Below are 18743 nucleotides of genomic sequence, written 5' to 3'. Positions count from 1 at the left end.
TGCGGTGCAATTATTTTTAATACTTTTATTTATATTAAATTTTAGATTCAAAAGATCAAACTTATGACTTAAATTGTAGACTTATCAAACTTGAATCTTTATATATTGGGTAGGTGTACTTTTTTGATGACCACAAATGATACCCATATCTTCTATTTTTATGAGACTGTTTCATAATAATTGGCTTATTTACGTAATTAATCACAATAGAATCATTAGTGATCACTATAATAAATTACATGTATGGGCCAATATAATAGAGATAACAAACCGTCTTATTTAAGAATTTGTTTTATGTTTATGGAAAAATTATCGTGAATAATACAATATTTCGTTCATTTTTTATAATAATACCAATTATTGATTAACCATGAATAATATCAACTTATGGGTTTTTTTCCTAAAATAATACCAACTTTTAGTTTATTACCTAATACCAAATTTTTTTGTCTTATAATAACGGTCCGTTTAGTAAATAGTAATAAACGATGGTAATGAAAATGAAAAACCAGTGTAATTTTAGTTGAAAAATCTTTTTGGTTCCTTGATGAACATGCTTCTCCAACTCTAGTATCTCATTTTATTCGTAAAATTCATTCCAATACATTACCATTAGGAGAGGTAGTATTAAGTGGTAATGGAAATTTGTAAATAAAAAAACTTATTTGTGATCAAAGTTTCATTACCATGAGAATGAAATAAAATTTTTGATGAAATTTTACACTATAATTCATTCCTATTATCACCATTTAGTATCACTAACTAAACATGCTGTAATAGTTCAATTTTTAACATGTTTGTTATTGATATTATTGTACCTATATTTATTAATTGACAAATTTTTATTAAAACAAGTTCTTATGTTGTTGTTATTAAGAACTCACAACGAAGATAGATTATTGTTTTGATTTTTCAATTTCCATAATCTCTTGCTTCTTTTATTATCATCGATCAAATTTCATCTTAATCCTAAAATTTTCCCAATTTGATTTCATTCCTTTTATTTTGGGATAATTTACGGTTTTGGCAGGGGCGGATTTAGAGGGGTCAATGCTGTCAATTGATAAGTAAGGTGATTCACTGGGTAGAGTGCTTGTCTTTTAAGTTTTAGTCACTTGGTTCATGGTTCAAGCCTCCTTCTCTGCCCCATCTTTAATGGAAGAAGAGGTTCAAGCCGCCACCCGCGCTTTCCGCCAGCCACCTTCTCTTCCATCGACTGCCGCCGCGCCAGGTATGTTCCCTTTTGTTCTCCTTTCTTCGTCTCTCTCGATCTGTTTCCTTGTTCTTTTTTTTTTTTTTAATTTTTTTTATCTTTACTGTATTATATGGAGGTTATCTCTTTCTTGCTATTTGAGTTATTGATTATTTAATTAAAGCAAATGTTGTAATTGGATTTGATGATGGATTGCATTAAACTGTAAATTTTATGCTAATAGAATAATTTTGAAAAAGAAACTCACTAGTTTGATGGCCATTTATTCAAGGCTTAAAGCAAATGTTGTAACTAGGTCTATGGAGTTTTGAAAATTTGAATTGCCCATGGATGGAAGTTATTTGATGATTGTACTCAAATATGCAAATGCACCTTCGATGAACCAATTTAGTTAAATTTGAACCTGAAAAGATTAATAATGCGGAAATAAAGATTAAGATAAAGGTTTAGGGTTTTGAATACTGTTTGTATTGTTGGTTAAATCACTAGTGACCCCTATCTATACAAGGATTATGATTACTAAACTAGGAAACAGAATAATTAAAGGAATAAACACAAATCACAATATTTCCTAAGAATAATTACAATATACTTTCCTACTATTATCTTATTTCCTACAGAACCAATTCTTTATCCTTATGTAAATTTATTTTGTTTATTTTTTTTGATTAGGGCTTTTGAATTTTGTGCTAGTTTGATGATTATAGAATATAGATTAATTATAGATGCATCATTCAAATTAGAAAATACAATGACTAAATAATGGTCAAGTAAAGTTTAAATTGTGATTAATTGGTTTGATGGTTCAAAGGTAATATTATAGTCGTATTATTCGAATTTTTTTTAGGGTAGATGTAAATTTTTTTACACACTTAAATTGGAGTATTTTTTTAATTATTGACATCACTTATTTTTTTTCTGATTCCGCCCCTGATTTAGGTGAAGTTATGGAACCAAGAGTTGCTGTTTCAGATAACAATGAAAACAATAAAGTCACAACCTCAAGCAGTCTGACAAGTGATCATGCTATGAGGAGAAGAATATCCAAGAAGAGAGTTGAATTGTTATTGACCAAACCTTCTTATACCCTCAAAGGTGGTTCAGTGAATGTACATCGCGAACATCGTATCAGGTTGCGGAACTTTCTTCGTAAATTTGTGTTGCTGAACAATTGGGTGGATGCTAGTGGAGTACTTAGTGTATTGTTGAAAGCCACTTGTAGAGATAAATCACCTCGGAACAATCGTTTTAAGTATTGGGTATGTCTTTAGTGACTTACAATTATAATTATAATTGTCTTGTTTTTTTTTGCATATTTGCTTGATTTTGATTTGAATTCGATTGATTAGTGATGTGTGCAATGTGCATAAACAAAAACAAAGTATTGTGTGTTAGAAATATGCCCATCAAGGTTTATCTTCGAATTTACCTATTGAGGTTTATAAATATTTGGATTTAAATTGGATTTTATGATATAATTTACCCACAACCGTTGGAATTCAATTAGTACTTCATAAATTGGATATGACTGATTAATATATTATATGATTTTCGAATGTTGACGATTGCAAACAAAGTTTGGCATGTAGGGGGAAGTTTATTTGTGGTCATGGTATTAAACCTGATTAGGTTTTCAGAAGTTCATCGTTTCACTTTCCAGATCCATTTCACCTTAAGATTGATGCTACTTGTCTTCCATTTCAATGCCAAGATTCCCCCAATTTTGATCCACATGTTCATTCATGGTATATATTTCAATTACTTGTCTGTCTTTTCATTGTGTTTTCCGATTATTTTTCACTTTTCATTGATTTGAATATTACTTGTTTGTTTTTGGAATTTAGTTTGAGTCTTTTTTAATGTTTATTAATTAAATCTGAGTACTATGTGCAATTTTTTGTTTCGTAAAATTGACTTGTTTGATTAAAGATTAAATCTTTAAGTAGAGACTTGGTGACAAGGCTTTCATGATGGTAAAGTGATTGATGATACTTAAGAAAAAAATTGGTTTTGTTTTTTTGTTTGTGATGTTCCCCCTTTTTTATGTTGATTAGAGTATGTATGTGATTTTCGATTGATTATTGCTAGTTAGTTTTGCTAGTTGGGTATAATTTTATTGTGATTAGTGTCATCCTTTTGGTTTAGCATAGAATATAGGGTGGATAATGTTGATCTGAGGTCTGGTCTAAAGAGAGGAGGTGCTCAGTGTAATCTTAGACTTAAATACAAGATATGGGTCGAGACTCGGAATATTGGTACACTAAGTATCAAGTCATTCTAGTTGGGACTAAATTTAAAGAAAATTTGGTAGAAATGAAAAGGTGTAATGATAGGATTATGCAAGTTAGAATGTTACCAAGAGAGTAGATTTCTACGATTATAAGTGGTTATGGGTCCCACAATGGGTTATAAAGGAGTAGAGTTGTTATTGACTAGGCCTTGTTATACCCTCAAAGGTGGTTTTGTGAATGTACATTGTGAACATTATACCAAGTTACATCTTTGTAAGTTCGTGTTGCAGCAAAATTGGGTTGATGCTAGTGGAGTATTTAGTGTGTTTTTTAAAGCCTCTTGTTGGGCCAAATCACCTTAGAATAATTGTCTTAGTATTGGGTATGTTTTAGTGACTTGTGATTATAGTTCTCTAATTCTTTTGCCGATTTGTTTGGTTACAATTGAAATCGATTGATTATGTTATGTGCATAAACAAAAACATATTGTTCGTTTATTAGGTTCCCCATTAAGGTTTATGAATTAATTTACGTGTGTAAATTTGGATTTGAATTAGATCGTATGATATGAAATATGCCCTCAACCATTTGAATTTGATTACTAACCTTATCGTTTCATGTTAGTGAGATGTTAGTGCCTAGAGCTTCACGTGGTAGAATTAAGAATCTTTTTCCAAAGTTGTTGCCAAGAAAATTGAAAATTTAGTAAATTGTAACTCAATGATTTATATTGTAGTGATTTGCTTTATGAAATAGGTGTTTTGTCTTTGTAGGATGGTAAATAAGTTTTGTTCGATTGAAAGAAAGATATAATTTTATTAGCGACGATGCTTTGGGAAAAGTTTCTAGAATTGATTGGTAACAATTTATGTTTCTACTCGTGGATTAATGCAACTGAAGGAAACATTTCTTTAGTACTAAGTTAATTTAATTTTGAAAATTATGAAGACTTGGAAATTTAAGATTGGCCAATGGATGAATATCTTTATGTGAAAGACTTTAAGCTACTTAAAGAATAACAAAATATTCTAATGTTCCAATACAAACTAAATACTCCAATACTTTACTGTCAAATTGATGTAGTTGTTTATGATCTAAGATGATGAAAGCATTTTGATTGTCCCATCTAATGCTTCGCCATTTTTGGGGTAAATTTATTTTGAAAGAAATTATGTGGCTGCTATAGATTGGGGATAGAATACCATTTTTTTTTGCTATTATACTATAGTACCCTCATTATGAATATTTGTGATTAAGAATTCGAGATGCTATTTGGTTTTGAATTGATTCCTATATGTATCTTTTAGCTTCAATTTATGCATCTTTTATTGTTGTAATATTTATGTATGTTCCATTGTTTGACTCTTGCTAATATGTATTTTAAGTGCTATTTGCTCAATGAGATAATTTCAAATTATGTTTATATTCGAGATGCTGTTTGGTTTTGAATTGATTCTTATATTTTACCTTTTAGCTTGAATTTTTGCATCTTTTATTGCCGTAATATTTATGTTTGTTACATTATTTGACTCTGGCTAATAAGTATTTATGTGCTATTTGCTCAATGAGATAATTTCTAGTCATGTTTATGAAGAAAATGTTGGAGACAATCATATGGTTATACTAAGTATTGAATGAAAAGTTGAACGAAATTCATATCTTTCCTTCTTTCTCGAAAAGATACTTTAGAGTGTGAAAGTTTAGAAAATCAAGCGGGAGATAAAATTTATTTGTAGGACTTTGAAAGTCTAAACCTTATTTTATGGTTTATGTGTGCTTCTTGACGATGGGTTTAAATAACCTTTAGCTCCTTGTCAATGGTATGTACTTATTCCTCATCCCATTGACTTTTCACCACATTGTGCCTCTTTATGAAGTCCATTGCAAGTGCTTGCTCCTTGTCTTTTGTTTTTTTTCTTGTTCTTTGTCTATACGTGTATTTCAATGTCTAAATCATTCTTAACCTTTGGCATGCTTTGATGTAACTTCTTTTCTTTTTTCCGTCATACATATGAACTACTAAATTGAGTGCCTCATCTCTCATCAGGGGCGGATCCAGGAAAAAAACAAGTGATGTTACTACTTTAAATGAAAAAATTTATATTTAACAATATTGTAATCAAAACAATAACAATATTGTAATTAAAACAATTATCCACGTCGAGTTTTCATAATTTGAAAGTGGCTCACAATATCGTCTAAAATTGTTTTGATTAAGACTACTGTCCACTATTTAAGAACTTTTTTGTTTGATAATGATGATTGTTTGAAGTAAATGCATGGCAAGATTAAATGAATAACATAAAGAAAGCAAATTATTGATGAATAAAACCTATCTAGATATTATGATTTTCGAGTTCTCACAAAAATATGTTATCAAATCACGAAATTAGGGAACTGAAAATCACATGTAGAAACAAAACAAATGTGAAATAAACAACAATATAAGACAAGTTGAAAATAAATATTCCCTCTGTTTCATTTTAATTGTTCATTTTTAATCAAAAAACTTTTGCATAGACATTTCCAAGTGAACAATACAAAATAAACAAATGGCGTATATATAAGGAGTTGAAAAATATACCAGTATCGCGGGCAACTAAGTAAATGAAAATCATAACTTCTAATTATAATTCCATCAACATAGTGGTATTAAAATAAATACAAACTATAAAGAAGATTGATGAGCAAACTTCTTGGTAATAGCTCAAAATAATATTGCATATATGCAACTCCAAAATCCCTTTTTAAGAAAAAAATTTAAAAAAATTAAACAAGAGAAACGTTAGTTAGTGGGATTCAAACACTAGCCCATTGCATGATATTATGCATTTTTAACCAACTCTACCAGCACTATTGATTGTCTTCTATAAAATGATTTCTATAATTAAGTGATGTCAATGGACAACAGTGACATCATAGTAGCTCTGCCCTGTCTCTCATGTTCTGAAATATTTTTTATTTTTCAATATATGGAATCTGAACTGTTTTTTTAATTTGTCTCATCTTCTGTGTTTATCTGGAGAGATTTTGTAACAAGTTGAAAAAATCAGCCATAGATCATTAATCTTTAATCTTTAAAAGAATAAAAAACCAGATTTGGATGATAAAGCTGCTGGTAAAGGAAGATCATTCAAGCAGTTTGAGTCCTTTGACAACCTATTCACCAATCTATAGCTTTAGTATATTTTTGTTACTTGGTAGTACGGTAGTACAATTTCTTATGAAATCCCCTCATGTTTGTTTTCTTTTCCATTTGTTTATTTTAAAATATCTATCCCTGTGTCTCTTAGTAGTCATCACTAACTAGTCTAGATTAGTTAGAGGTAAGGCGACTTAGATTTCAGCTTCCAATATTCAATACAGAAGGATCTCACAGCCCTCTTTAACCATATCCTCAATTGTAAAAGTTGTTATTTCATATTGTCATGTCTTTTGATTATATAGTTGTTCACTTCTAGCATAAATTGCATCGTCTCTTACAAGATTTGATATTCGGCTGTGGGCTGTCGCAGGTTGCGATGGAGCTTCTTCGACATATGGACAATGGTTCAAACAGGTACTCATCTAGGATTTGGCACATGTACGATACTTGGAAAGAAAAGATAAAGTCTCACAAGAGCTGGACATTGAAGGTAAGCTATTATAAATAACATGATGTGAAGGGGGAAAGAGGTACATATAATCCCTTTTATACCATTTTCAATCTCATGAAACATTTATGTATAAGTGATACTGATGTAAGAAAGAATAAAGAATGATAGTGGCACCAGTTGTTTGGAAATAATTACAAATCTAAGCACAAAAAATACTTTCGGAGTTTTGCCTCATTTTCAACAAGGAAACTTCGATTTATTAAAGCTGAAAATGTTAGTTCGATCTAGTACTTGAGGATTTAAATATCACTGCCTTTAGTGACTTGTAGATGGCCAAGATGGCTGTGTTCTAATGTCAATTATTTGTTTGGGTTCCTCCCATATCCTACTAGTTGTTTTGTAGACATTTTATCTTATATGTGTTTCAATTTTATTTAAAAGGCATATTATTATGATGTATACATAATACAGATTGGCTACGGAATTACTGTGTTGTCTTTATAACATAGAATTAAAATTGTTTTGCATATTTCTTACATTTCAACAAGTGGTGGTTTGACAGGATAGGTCAATAATTTTGGAGTTTATTTTCTCATGCCTTGCACGAAATGATCATGATCTTGCCCTAAGTAGCTTGCACAGGTACAATTTCATTCTTTTTGATGTAATAGTTGTTGTATAGGAGTTCAGCTATATAGATGCATTACTTTGTAACTTCTTATGCAGATAGTTCGGTAGAGTTATGTTTTAGGTTGAATATTACTTTTGCTGTAGGTTTAACATTTTCTTCTTGCCTTTACATACAACCGCCACAATTTTCTCAATTTTGTTATTGGAATTCTCATTAGAGTTTGTGACATCAAACTGAAAGTGTTTCAATCAAAGTAGGATCTCTGCCTGATTATTTAAACTTAAGGGTTCCACTCTGATTGAAGTTCTTCACTCCCCAATATCTCAAATCAAGCGGGGTTATGGTTTAATCAATATCCACACTCTGTTTATATCAACCTAACTTAGTATAATAAGGTTTGCATTTATCAAATCTAAGATATTTGATGTTGGTTTCACTCACCGATATCTAAAAGGACAATGCTTAGGTCACATATGGGTTATGACTTATGAGGGTAATTTAGTATGAGAGTTGTATTAGGAAAGCTTTACTAGCGAGGTTATAGTAGACACTAAAAATGTCAAAGTTTTGGGGAACGGAATTTGTGAACAAAAGGTGGTTGTTTTTGAACTACAACTTAGGTTAGTGGATAATATTTTAGCCCAAAAAATTCCAGTGGATTGTGTCAAGAAGGAAATGTGGGTAAGTGAGAAGAAGGGTTGAAAAGGTCAAAATTGGACCCCACATCCCTACATAGAGTAATTCTCAGAAAAATAGGTCGGGGTATGGAGGTAATTGTATGAGTGATGACCTCATTGATGATTTTACTATCCACTTGTGGAGCTATCATTTTCTTTTCCTGGACTAGTTAACCAACTTCGTCCTTTTCTTTTAAAAAAACATTTCATTGGTCCTGAAATTCTAAGCATAAAATTGGACCTGTAATTTTTCCTTATCTCACCTTACCTTTTTTTATGTTTTAAGCCTAAATCTTTTCAACCCAAACTTTTACACAAAACCCTTCATGTTACACCATGAGCGATTTTCTATCTACCTTGAGGGCAAGGCCAAGGTGGAACTTCTAGCGGTCAGACATGTCATAGATGGGTCATGAGCTTATATTGGGTACTTTAGTATGAGTTAGTTAATTACCAATCTAAAACTTGATTGCAATTACATTTGAAAATAATTATAAATAGCAGATCCTCTGCCGTTTTTCTTTATTTTTCTTTATTGTGTTGAGCCCTGAACTTGTATGAGTTAAGTGAAAATTTTCTCCAAAGTTAATTTGATATTTTGTTATAAGAGATAATATATGAAAGCTAGAAGCCTTTTCGCCTTTTTGGTGCTATATCTTAGATATGAAAATGGTAATGTATGTCCATTGCGATGGTTTTGGTTTTAGGATTTTTTTGGAAGATCATTTAAAAGGTTTAGATGATTGCTATAACTGTTTTTAGCCTGTAGTTGGTTCATGTTTATCATTCATTTCTTTAATAGTTTGCTGAACTATTGTGTTGGTTGCTCTGATAGTGTTAAGCAGGAAGATGAATCCTCAAGAGACCCAAACTCTAATCTGGTGATTGGCTTGGCCCATTATGAGTTATGGATTTCTAATCTACCAAAAGAGATGAAGCAGGAAAACTCTAAAGAGTCTTGCATGCAAATAAAGTCCGAGACAATGTTAAACAACTCCGATGAGGAAAGAGAAAATGTGAAGGGAGAGGATGCTGCGAGTATCTTTGAGACCTTTTCAAACTTGCACTATCATTCAGAGGCATCTGTCATGAATAACTTGAACGTCAATCAAAGGCCTGATGTTGAAGTATCTGAGGCCAAGTCAATTGAGCATGAACAAGAGTTCCAGTTGCAGGATTCTCTTATGATTTCTGCTAAAACGAGCAGTGAAAAGGATGGCTCAAGGCTGAATGATTTCCAAATTCAATTTTCGTCTGCTTATAATTTGCAGAGTAAGTTTTATTATGGTTGTCCTATGTTTTGTTCCTTAGCTACGAACTCTTTGTTTTCGTTTTAATTATCATCATTGCCTGTTGTTGAAGTTGAAACACCTTTTTTGGTTTCAATTGTTCTATCCACAATTGCTATTAGGGTCTAGAGTAATATTTCGTTGGCTCTTCCTAGATCACGGTTTTCAATTGTGTTGACTTGACAGTGTCATTATGGCCAGGTAAGCATAGGAGCTTGGTCTCTATTCTATATATACGCTTAATTCTATCGTTTCATGTTCAGTAGCTGTCTTTTGTCATCTTCGATGCTTTCTTACCCTGGATGCTTTCCTCATATATCCAATACTTATTGCATGGATTGAACTTGGTATATACTGATTATGTGGTCGAATCAGTTAGTTGATTTGACAGCACCATTGTAGTGCAATCCAAATAAAAGATCGTGCTGAATAAGCAAGAATCCTTGCAAGATGACATTATTTAAACTTTTGGTGGCAATGAATGTTAATTTGTGGAGGGGTAAGGTAGAAATATATATTTTTTCATTGAAAGTAGTAGAGCTGTGAGTGGTTCTCTTGATGATTAGAGGCAGACAATACACTTTTAACCATTTAGGGTTGGTGAGGATTGGAATTATTATATTTATGGTAGTGGCGGCAGAGATGATTTCTTTGTTTTGTTTTGTTTGTGGGGCGGAGAGGTAAGGATGCGTCACGTGGACTCTAGGGTTATGATGTGTGCTTTCATGTTTCTTTTATATTCAACATTTTCAAGTACCCAATCCAATTATGTTATAGAAAAGCAAATGTTCAGTAAAAGGTTGAATGCTTAGGGTCTGCTTGGTATCACACCCGTTTTTGCTTTTGTTTTTAAGTTGTTAGAATTAGTTTTATATCATTGTATAATGAACTAAATAACCATACTTTTAACAATTCATTTTCGAAAACTAACTTGGTGTTATGCTAATACGATCTATTATGGAAGCAATTCATATGATATAAGAACAAATGGAGTATTATTGGGTAATAAAAGGATTTTCACATGATTTTCATTCATCTAAAGAAGACTTATAACTAAGTACTAGTGAAATATTTTGGTGGATCATGGAAAAGAAGGGCATGGATGGTAAGTATATCAATATAGTTAAAGATATGTATGTCTGTGGTAGTGAAGTAGACTTTAAAGTTGGGACAGTTGGAGGACCACTAAAGATTTTCTAATCATGATTGGTCAGTTTTACGCTCAGCTTTTTTCACAATGGTCTTGGATGAAATGACAAATAGATGAAATAATAATATCTATCCAAAGAGAAGTTTAATAGTTACACTGATGAATGATATTTTGTTAACGAAATTAGAGATGATGTTGGCATTAGAATAAAAGGGTTTAAGATAATGTCAAATTAAGACAAAGCGTATAGAATGCCATTTTGGCACAGATAGCGGAGGTGCTTTAGAGTTCTTTAAAAAAGAGCTTTTTCAACGTGAGTGTTTTAAGTATATTTTGAGATATTTATTAAGATGTAAAGCAAAGAATTTAGTGCGGGTGGCTTGAATGGAGAGTTGTGATTGGAATATTATGCGGCTGAGATGTTTTAGTAAAGTTAATATAGAAATTATGTTGAAGTGCCATTAGACCTACATTAGGCTGAAATGGGTGTAGTTGAGATGTGCATGTTAAGATGGATGGGTCCTGAGTGGATATACATAAAAGGATATAATACAAATTGAAGTCATGATGAGTGGGTATACATAAAGGATATAATTCACATTGATTTGTTTTGGTTCATGGGTTGACTCCATATGTTAGGATTTAAACTTTTGCATTGTTAGATACTTATATAGATTATGTTTACTTAGAAAACTTAAAACAAAAAAACGCGACACTTTGTTTTCCGATTATTTTGGAAACTAAAAACTTGAATATGGAAGCGAAAAAAAGTAGTTTTCACTTTTCTGCCCTCAGTTTCCATTTTAAAATTGTTAGTCCAAGTATGAATATATTTAGTTTCATTACACAATTGATGCTATGTGTCTTTCAAACTCTTAATAACTGATAACTAGTAGTGATACTAAATGAACTTTTTATCTTACTTTCTGCAACCCCGAATCTTGATTGTAGTTTGCTATATTGTTTGTAATCAAACTAAGAGGAACCAAATGATTTTCCCCCTAAATTTTTATTTTTCCATATTTTTTGTAGAAGCGTGCCTTTTTATTTGGAATTCAGTCAATTTACCATAGAACATACTTGATAAAACATGCTTGTTATCTCTTTCATTTGTTTTGCTAAACAGGCGTGCAATCATTGTTGCCCTTAAGGGTGTCTTCTTCAAAGAATATAATGAACATTCTCTCTTCTCTTAGACAAAGTTCTAGTGATCATTACAAGGAAGCTTTGAAGTTTTTAAAGATTGCTCTAGATTCTCCGCCTCCAATCTCAGAAGCAGCACTACTTCCTTTGATACAGGTACTTTGTATCCCTCTTTAGATATTCTTAAACCTGTAATTTCATGTAGTTTGAAGTTATCTTTCTATGTTGGAGCGGTCTTTACTACATTTGAGTTTCCCTTGAAGTGAAGCTTTGTGGGTGCCCCGTCATATATATATATATATATATATATATATATATATATATTATCAATATATATTATCTACTTACGTTTATAATAGATGTCATTCTGGTTGTTTTTTGAAGTAACGGAGGTACGTAAAAAAAAAGAGTTCAAACAAAAGTTAAAGGAAAGAAGAGGTTACTTGTTTTTTTACCATAAGTTAACCAAAAGCTGAGCACTCAAGAGACACAAAACAAATAAAGATTGTGTTTCATTGCAAATTGATACAACAAAAGTTTTTATAAAGGTGTGTCTCAGTTAGAAAAGGTATGTTTTTTGGTTGTGCATCACACCTGAAAAATCTACGTCTTGATTCTAGGTTATTGATATAGTGGAAGTGCAAAGACCTATTCAAGAATGTTTATATTGTTTACCTCGTAATGGGTCATTTGGTTTGATCTCATTTCTCTCATTTGATTGAACTTTTCTATTATTTATTGTAGTTTGATCTTTGGTCTTGATTGATTCATCTAATTTGGTTTGGTTTAGCATAAGTTACAAAGACCTAGAATAGAGTTGATGGAGTTTGGCTAAAGTTTTGACTTGAGTATCAGTCTCATATATTTCAGTTTTCTAAGGGAATTTGTTATGAGTTAAAAGGCATTATTTTCTAATGAGTTAAAAGGCATTTCTATGAGTCTTGCCTGTGAGTAAAAAAAATATTGTTTTTGGTACTTAGGTGCCTCTTGCCAGAATGTTGGACTTTCATTGTAGGTCATTGTAGAAAGATTGTGGTAGTTGAGATGCATATATTAAGATGGATAATTGCACTTACACTGAAGGATAATTTAAATTGAGATTAAGAAAGAGCTTTTGAGTCGTACATGTTGAAGACAAAATGTGAGAAAAGTGATTACATTGGTTTGCTCATGTGCAAAGAAGACCAAAAAAATACACCAATTAGAAAAGTTAAAGGTTGGAACTTTGAATAGATAAAAAAGGAAGGTTTAGGCCTAAGATGACCTGAATACATGTGAAGAATGACATGAAAAATTGGGATTTGCTAGAGCATGTGACGATAGACAAAAATGAAAGGAGTAGGATAATATATGTAAAGATCATTGAAAAATTATTTTTTTAGTTGAAGATTAGTACTCCCTCCGAACCAATTTATTTGTCCCATTTGCTTGGGCATGGTTATTAAGAATGATGTGGGGTCCATTAAAAAGGGTAAATAGTGAAGGGTAAGTAGTGAAGGGTAGTTGGGTAAGTAAGGTATATGGGGGTATATTCGTAATTACGTGTGTGAACTAAGGATATTTAGGTAAAAAAAGATTGACAAAAATAGAAATGTGACAACTAAAATGACTTTGCCAAATAAGGAAATGGGACAACTAAATTGGTTCGGAGAGAGTATTAGATAGGGTTGAATTATGTGTAATCTCTATTGCAATGATTTCTCAGGTTTAATTATCTTGGTTCATTTAGCCAAACCCATTTTTTTGGATTAAGACTTTGACATTATTGTTTGTACTCGAGGTCCCTCTGCTTTCAAGAAACTCTATGCTGAAAGTAAAGGGAAGGCATACAAGTATGCAAAAGTCAAACCGGACCCTTCTTTTTCCCTGAAGTTGAAATCATGGCTTTCCATCATGCATACTGCTATATTCATTTGGCATTCATGAATTTTGTTTGGAGACCTCACACTTAAGATATGTGCTTCTATGTAGGCATCCATGTAAAATTGATGTTGAAAAGTTTGATTTTCTTTATTATTATAGTAGTGTGAAACTGTGAATGTGTGATTGTGGGATGGAACCTTGATGTTCACCATGAAATTCATCAGGTGCACTTCACTTATTCATTATCATTTTTGTGCCAAGCTCCCACTTGATTTGATGTCCAATCAAGCCAAGTTTAGTCACAACGTTTGTTTACTTGTCCCTCTTTAGCACAGTGATATCTATTTTAAAATGAAAATAATAAAGCATTTTTTTCTTTTGAATATAGAAGTTTCAACATTATAAGTGCAAATCTTACGCTGTTATTTATGATTTTGTATGCTTATGATCAAGGAAATAAATGTATATATGAACCTCAAGAAATGATCTTTTAAAATGTTCAAGCTTAGCATGTCCTTAAATTTTCAAATAACAATAAGGCTAACTGAGCTTTAGAATGAGTATCACTTGATCTTTAACTACCCTGTAGTTTAGCACAGGTGTATGAACTTCTATCTAATTTAACCATAACATAAATTCATATTTTGCCATCAAAAAATGTTGGTGTGGCTTCCTGATTTCCTTTCTCTACTTTTGCAAAATGCCAACACTCCAATATTTAACTTATAATGTGTTATCAGCATTTGATATGGTGGTTCAGTATGCTCATTGATTGCTATTGTTTTTTATTTTGTTCTTTTTGGCAGCTGCTGCTTCTTGGTGGCTATGCTAGTGAAACAGTTGATGTTCTTGAGCAATTTTGCAATGATTCAAGCTCAGTGCTTTCGTCTAAGTAATGATCCTGCCTCTTGTATGTTGATATATATGACACAAAATAATGTGGATTACTACAAAATGGCAATGTTGGTAGAAATAAAAACAAGAAATTTGGAATTTTGTATGTTTATTTTTAGACCTTAGAATTACCAAAATGTTCTTGAGGTCTGAGAGAGTGAGATTATGGTTGCACTAATTAGTTTTTTGAGAGCATATGTTTATTTTTTGTTACTTTCATTTTTCGTTATAGAAACCTGAAAATGCATAACATTTTACCATGTTTGAACTTCTGAATTCTGTTAACCCTTTTTTAAGCATTTTGGGAAGTTGAAAAGCTTCATCAGCCTAATTTCTACTTAGTCTGTATCATATACATTTTTGGACTTCAGAAGTTGAAAATGCATAACATATACTTAGTCTGTATCATAGCGTTTCTGTGGTGCTTCAGAAGTTTGGACTTCGGATTGCTTGTACTAAAATTCTGGAATGATTATTCAATTACTCAAAAGTTTGGTTATGTATTGCTATCTAATCATAATCTCTTGGTTAAGTTACTCATGTATATAGTAGGAATAGTGAAAGATAATTACTTGAATATTCACTCAACTACATTTTGGTTTGATAGGAACTATCAATGGAATTGTCATTCAGGACTTGTGAATTGTGATTGTGACACTTAATTCCTTTCAGCTATTGTGTGTTCTGTCATAGCTGAACGGCTTGACCCAGTGTTTTGGGATTAAGACTCTGGCATTGTTGTGAGCTCTGTCATAAAGTTATATTTTGAATTAAAATTTTTTGAGTTAAATGTTTTATTTAACAGTTTACGTGGAAGCATCAAGCATCTGAAGTCAATTCCCTGAAAATGTCAAATTCGTCAGGTTATGAATTTTGTAATGTATTGTTTTTTCTTTATTTGGCAGATTGAAGGCTTATAGTTGGGAATTCTTTGATCCAAACAATTACAACAAGTTATCCTTATGTTTTGAGGATGTATTGAAGAAGGATCCTACATGTAAGCATTCACTAGCAAAGCTCTTGGAGTTGCATTACAAAGGTGTTGAATTTTTGGAACCTGATTCTGCTTGTTTTCTTGCCTTTGTTTGATGCAAATATTTACAATAAGTTATCCTTACGTATAACCATCTTGTTTTACCCTCGCGCTTTTCTTTACAATATTTTTTAAACGGGAAACTTCTAATAAAGTTTTGATGTTAACTCTTCTGTACTATGAACATAAATGCGGCTGTCGCTGCTTTTATTGTATATATTTGGAAACTTTATCACTACATCATCATTTTTACTTGTTTCAGGAGTATATGAAACTGAACGTTTAGTGGAGATGATTGCTCTTCACTTGGAAGCTATTCGTGGAGATCACAGTTTATGGAGGGAATTTGCTTTGTGTTTGCTTAAACTTACCGAATGTGAAGAAGACAGAATTTCCATGTGTGTGGATGGGGAACAAGTTAAGTGTGAACATATGCATACTATTCGTTACTCTAGGACACCCATCTCATTTGTCGAGGGTATGTCAGGAAAGACATGGAAATTCCGCTGCAAATGGTGGTTGGATCGTCATTTTAATAAGCAGACACTGGAATCAGAAATGGCAGCAGGTAACTGTGATTCGACATTTTTTGTCGTAAAAATTAATTATTTTGTTGTGAAGTAGTTTTTGTATGGCATGCGAAGAAAACCCAAAAACAACTTTTTCTGTGCAAACGAGCCTGTCGTGAATTTCTTATTTATGTACACTTCTTATTTATGTGAAGCTGCATTTGCTACCAAGGGTTAATCGAAAGCGACCGTTGTTATAATCAACAAGGGTAAGAATGCATACTTCATACCTCCAAATCCCGCAATGAGCCTGTTATGCTGTGCTATTATTGGTTTTCATTTTTTTGAGTAGAGCGACTGTATTCTGTTATCAAATTACTTTACAGCAAATCTCATGTTAGATAGCCGCATACGTGCGACCACTCATAGATCCGGCCTATAATTTTAAAGTTTGAATTGGAAATTTAAGACCTTAAAATAGGCATTTTTAGTCTTGAATTTGACAAACTTTAAATCATTGGAATAGACATTGGAATTCTTGAAATGAATATTTTACAGTTGAGTTGGTAAGTAAAATATAAAAAATTTAGGGTTTGAGTAGAGGTTTTAAGAGTTAGAATTGGCATTTTAAGTGGTGGAATGTGTGTTTTAAAGGTTGAAGTCGATAGCTAAAAAATTAAATTAAGTCGATAGCTAAAAAATTAAATTAAGTCTCTATAAAAGGAAGATTGAGGTTGAAGCAGGGGTTTTAAGTGTTAGATTTGGCTTTCTAAGTCTTGAAATGTGTTTTAAGGCTTGAATTTGGCTAGTATTTATTTTTTTTGGTTGCACGCTTGAGACGCCCGCAAATAAGTTTTGTGATTACTTTAACACCTTTATAAAATCATTGTGCCTCTTGAAATATGTGGGTTTCAAAACGAATTTGATGCTTTTGTTTGAGCAATGATCTAAAAACTTAGTTATTTTTTCCAGGTGAGTCGAAGCTCATGTCATACAAGGCAGCTTGTGCATCTCATCTTTACGGGAAGGAGCTAGAATATGTCGCAAGGGTTACTTCATATTTAAAAAAGCACGATACGATGCTATTGTCGTATTTGGAGAACCACATGCAGATTACTGTCGGTTTTTTCTCTTATTTAGTCGAGAAAAGATCGTAACTGGGCGGCTGACATATGCAGGAAGCTGACAGATGATTCCGATGAGCCATGGTTAACGAATGTAACAACTTATGTGCTCGTCTAATTGTGTGATTACAAATTTTGATGTACATCTTGAGAAATTACATAATTTTATTAATTAATGTCTCTTCTTTTAATAAAAGAAATAAGTGGAGTATAATGTTTTCACTTTTTAAGTTTGTTCTTTGATTTTCATATAAATTTAGGTTTAGAAGTATTATTTGAAAATTGAAATATGTGGAATAAAAGATAAATTAAATGTATTTATTAGAATTAAAGGAGTGTTTGGTTATTTTAAAAAAAGAAAATATAGGACGGAAATAGAAGTTATGGCAAAATCAATACTCTATTCCTAGTAGATTGATATATATTGATATACTATTCTTTTTGTCTTTCTTTTACATTATTACTTTTTGGGAAATCTTACATTGTAGCATCAAACTTTCATGAAACGTCAGTGGTAATATTTTTGTAAGATTTTTTTCATATGGTAGCACCTAGTCTATGCCTTATTTAACTGTCGTAGCATTTGTTGTTAAATTCTAGTCAATTTCCTTTTAATTCACCATTTTGACGTTTGATTCACCGTTTTATTCATCAACACTCTCAAATATTTATGGATAAACTGGATGCTACCATGTGAAAAAATCTTACAAAAGTACTATCACTGGCGTTTCATGAAAATTCGATGCTACCATGTGGAATTTCCCTTACTTTTTTTCATAGAAATATTTTTATTATTATTTTTTTAATTTTCATCTATACATTTAATATTCCTTTTTAATATTATTCACACACTTTAAAAGTTCTTATTATTACTTATAAATTATTATTATCCCTAATTTATTAGGGGTATCTATTCTCATCAATTACTAAACAATTACATCACTTTCAATTATGGAATTTTAATCATTAATGTTTAATCAAATTTCTCATATAATCTTCAAATTCTCTTTTCAAGCGACCTTATAAACTAATCATCATTTCTTTAAACATACTCCTCCAATCTTCATGAGTTGTAACAACTATTTTGATGTCTTTTTATTTTCAATATTTTTATTTCTAATAATGTTTCTACGATTTTTTTAAAAAAATATTACACACATCTATTTTCATTTTCTCACACTTATATCCACACGTTTCAATTGTTTCCACCATATATTCTTAATAATTTTCTAATAACATGATGTTACACGTGCAAAGTCTACTAAACATAGAAGTACTAAGGCCTTGTTTAATTCATTTTTTTTTAAAAGTAATAAGTAAAAAATAAGTTTTAATAAGTAAAAAGTATTTATAGTCGGTATAAATCAGCCGCAATCAGTAAAATTTAGTT

General features: G+C 31.5%; 1 protein-coding gene across 2 annotated transcripts; it reads left to right on the top strand.

Moving 5' to 3' along the window:
• The first annotated feature begins 872 nt into the window (after positions 1 to 872).
• Positions 873 to 18007, top strand: LOC130817496 (uncharacterized). Of its 2 annotated transcripts, XM_057683232.1 has the most exons (11): positions 887 to 1231; positions 2153 to 2472; positions 6960 to 7079; positions 7603 to 7682; positions 9184 to 9620; positions 11914 to 12086; positions 14600 to 14685; positions 15593 to 15726; positions 15983 to 16288; positions 16445 to 16498; positions 17202 to 17336. In XM_057683232.1, the coding sequence occupies exons 1-10, from the start codon at positions 1123 to 1125 to the stop codon at positions 16465 to 16467; spliced, it is 1788 nt and encodes a 595-aa protein (XP_057539215.1). In that variant the 5' UTR covers positions 887 to 1122; the 3' UTR covers positions 16468 to 16498; positions 17202 to 17336. The 2 variants fall into 2 exon arrangements, with proteins under 2 accessions (XP_057539214.1, XP_057539215.1); XM_057683231.1 differs by lacking the exon at positions 16445 to 16498 and having other exon boundaries at positions 873 to 1231; positions 17202 to 18007.
• The last annotated feature ends 736 nt before the right edge of the window (positions 18008 to 18743 follow it).

Source organism: Amaranthus tricolor, chromosome 7, assembly GCF_026212465.1.
Source record: "Amaranthus tricolor cultivar Red isolate AtriRed21 chromosome 7, ASM2621246v1, whole genome shotgun sequence".
In the NCBI taxonomy this organism is placed as follows: Eukaryota; Viridiplantae; Streptophyta; class Magnoliopsida; order Caryophyllales; family Amaranthaceae; genus Amaranthus; species Amaranthus tricolor.
Note: the sequence above shows the minus strand (reverse complement) of the source record. Positions and strands in the feature narration are given on the sequence as shown.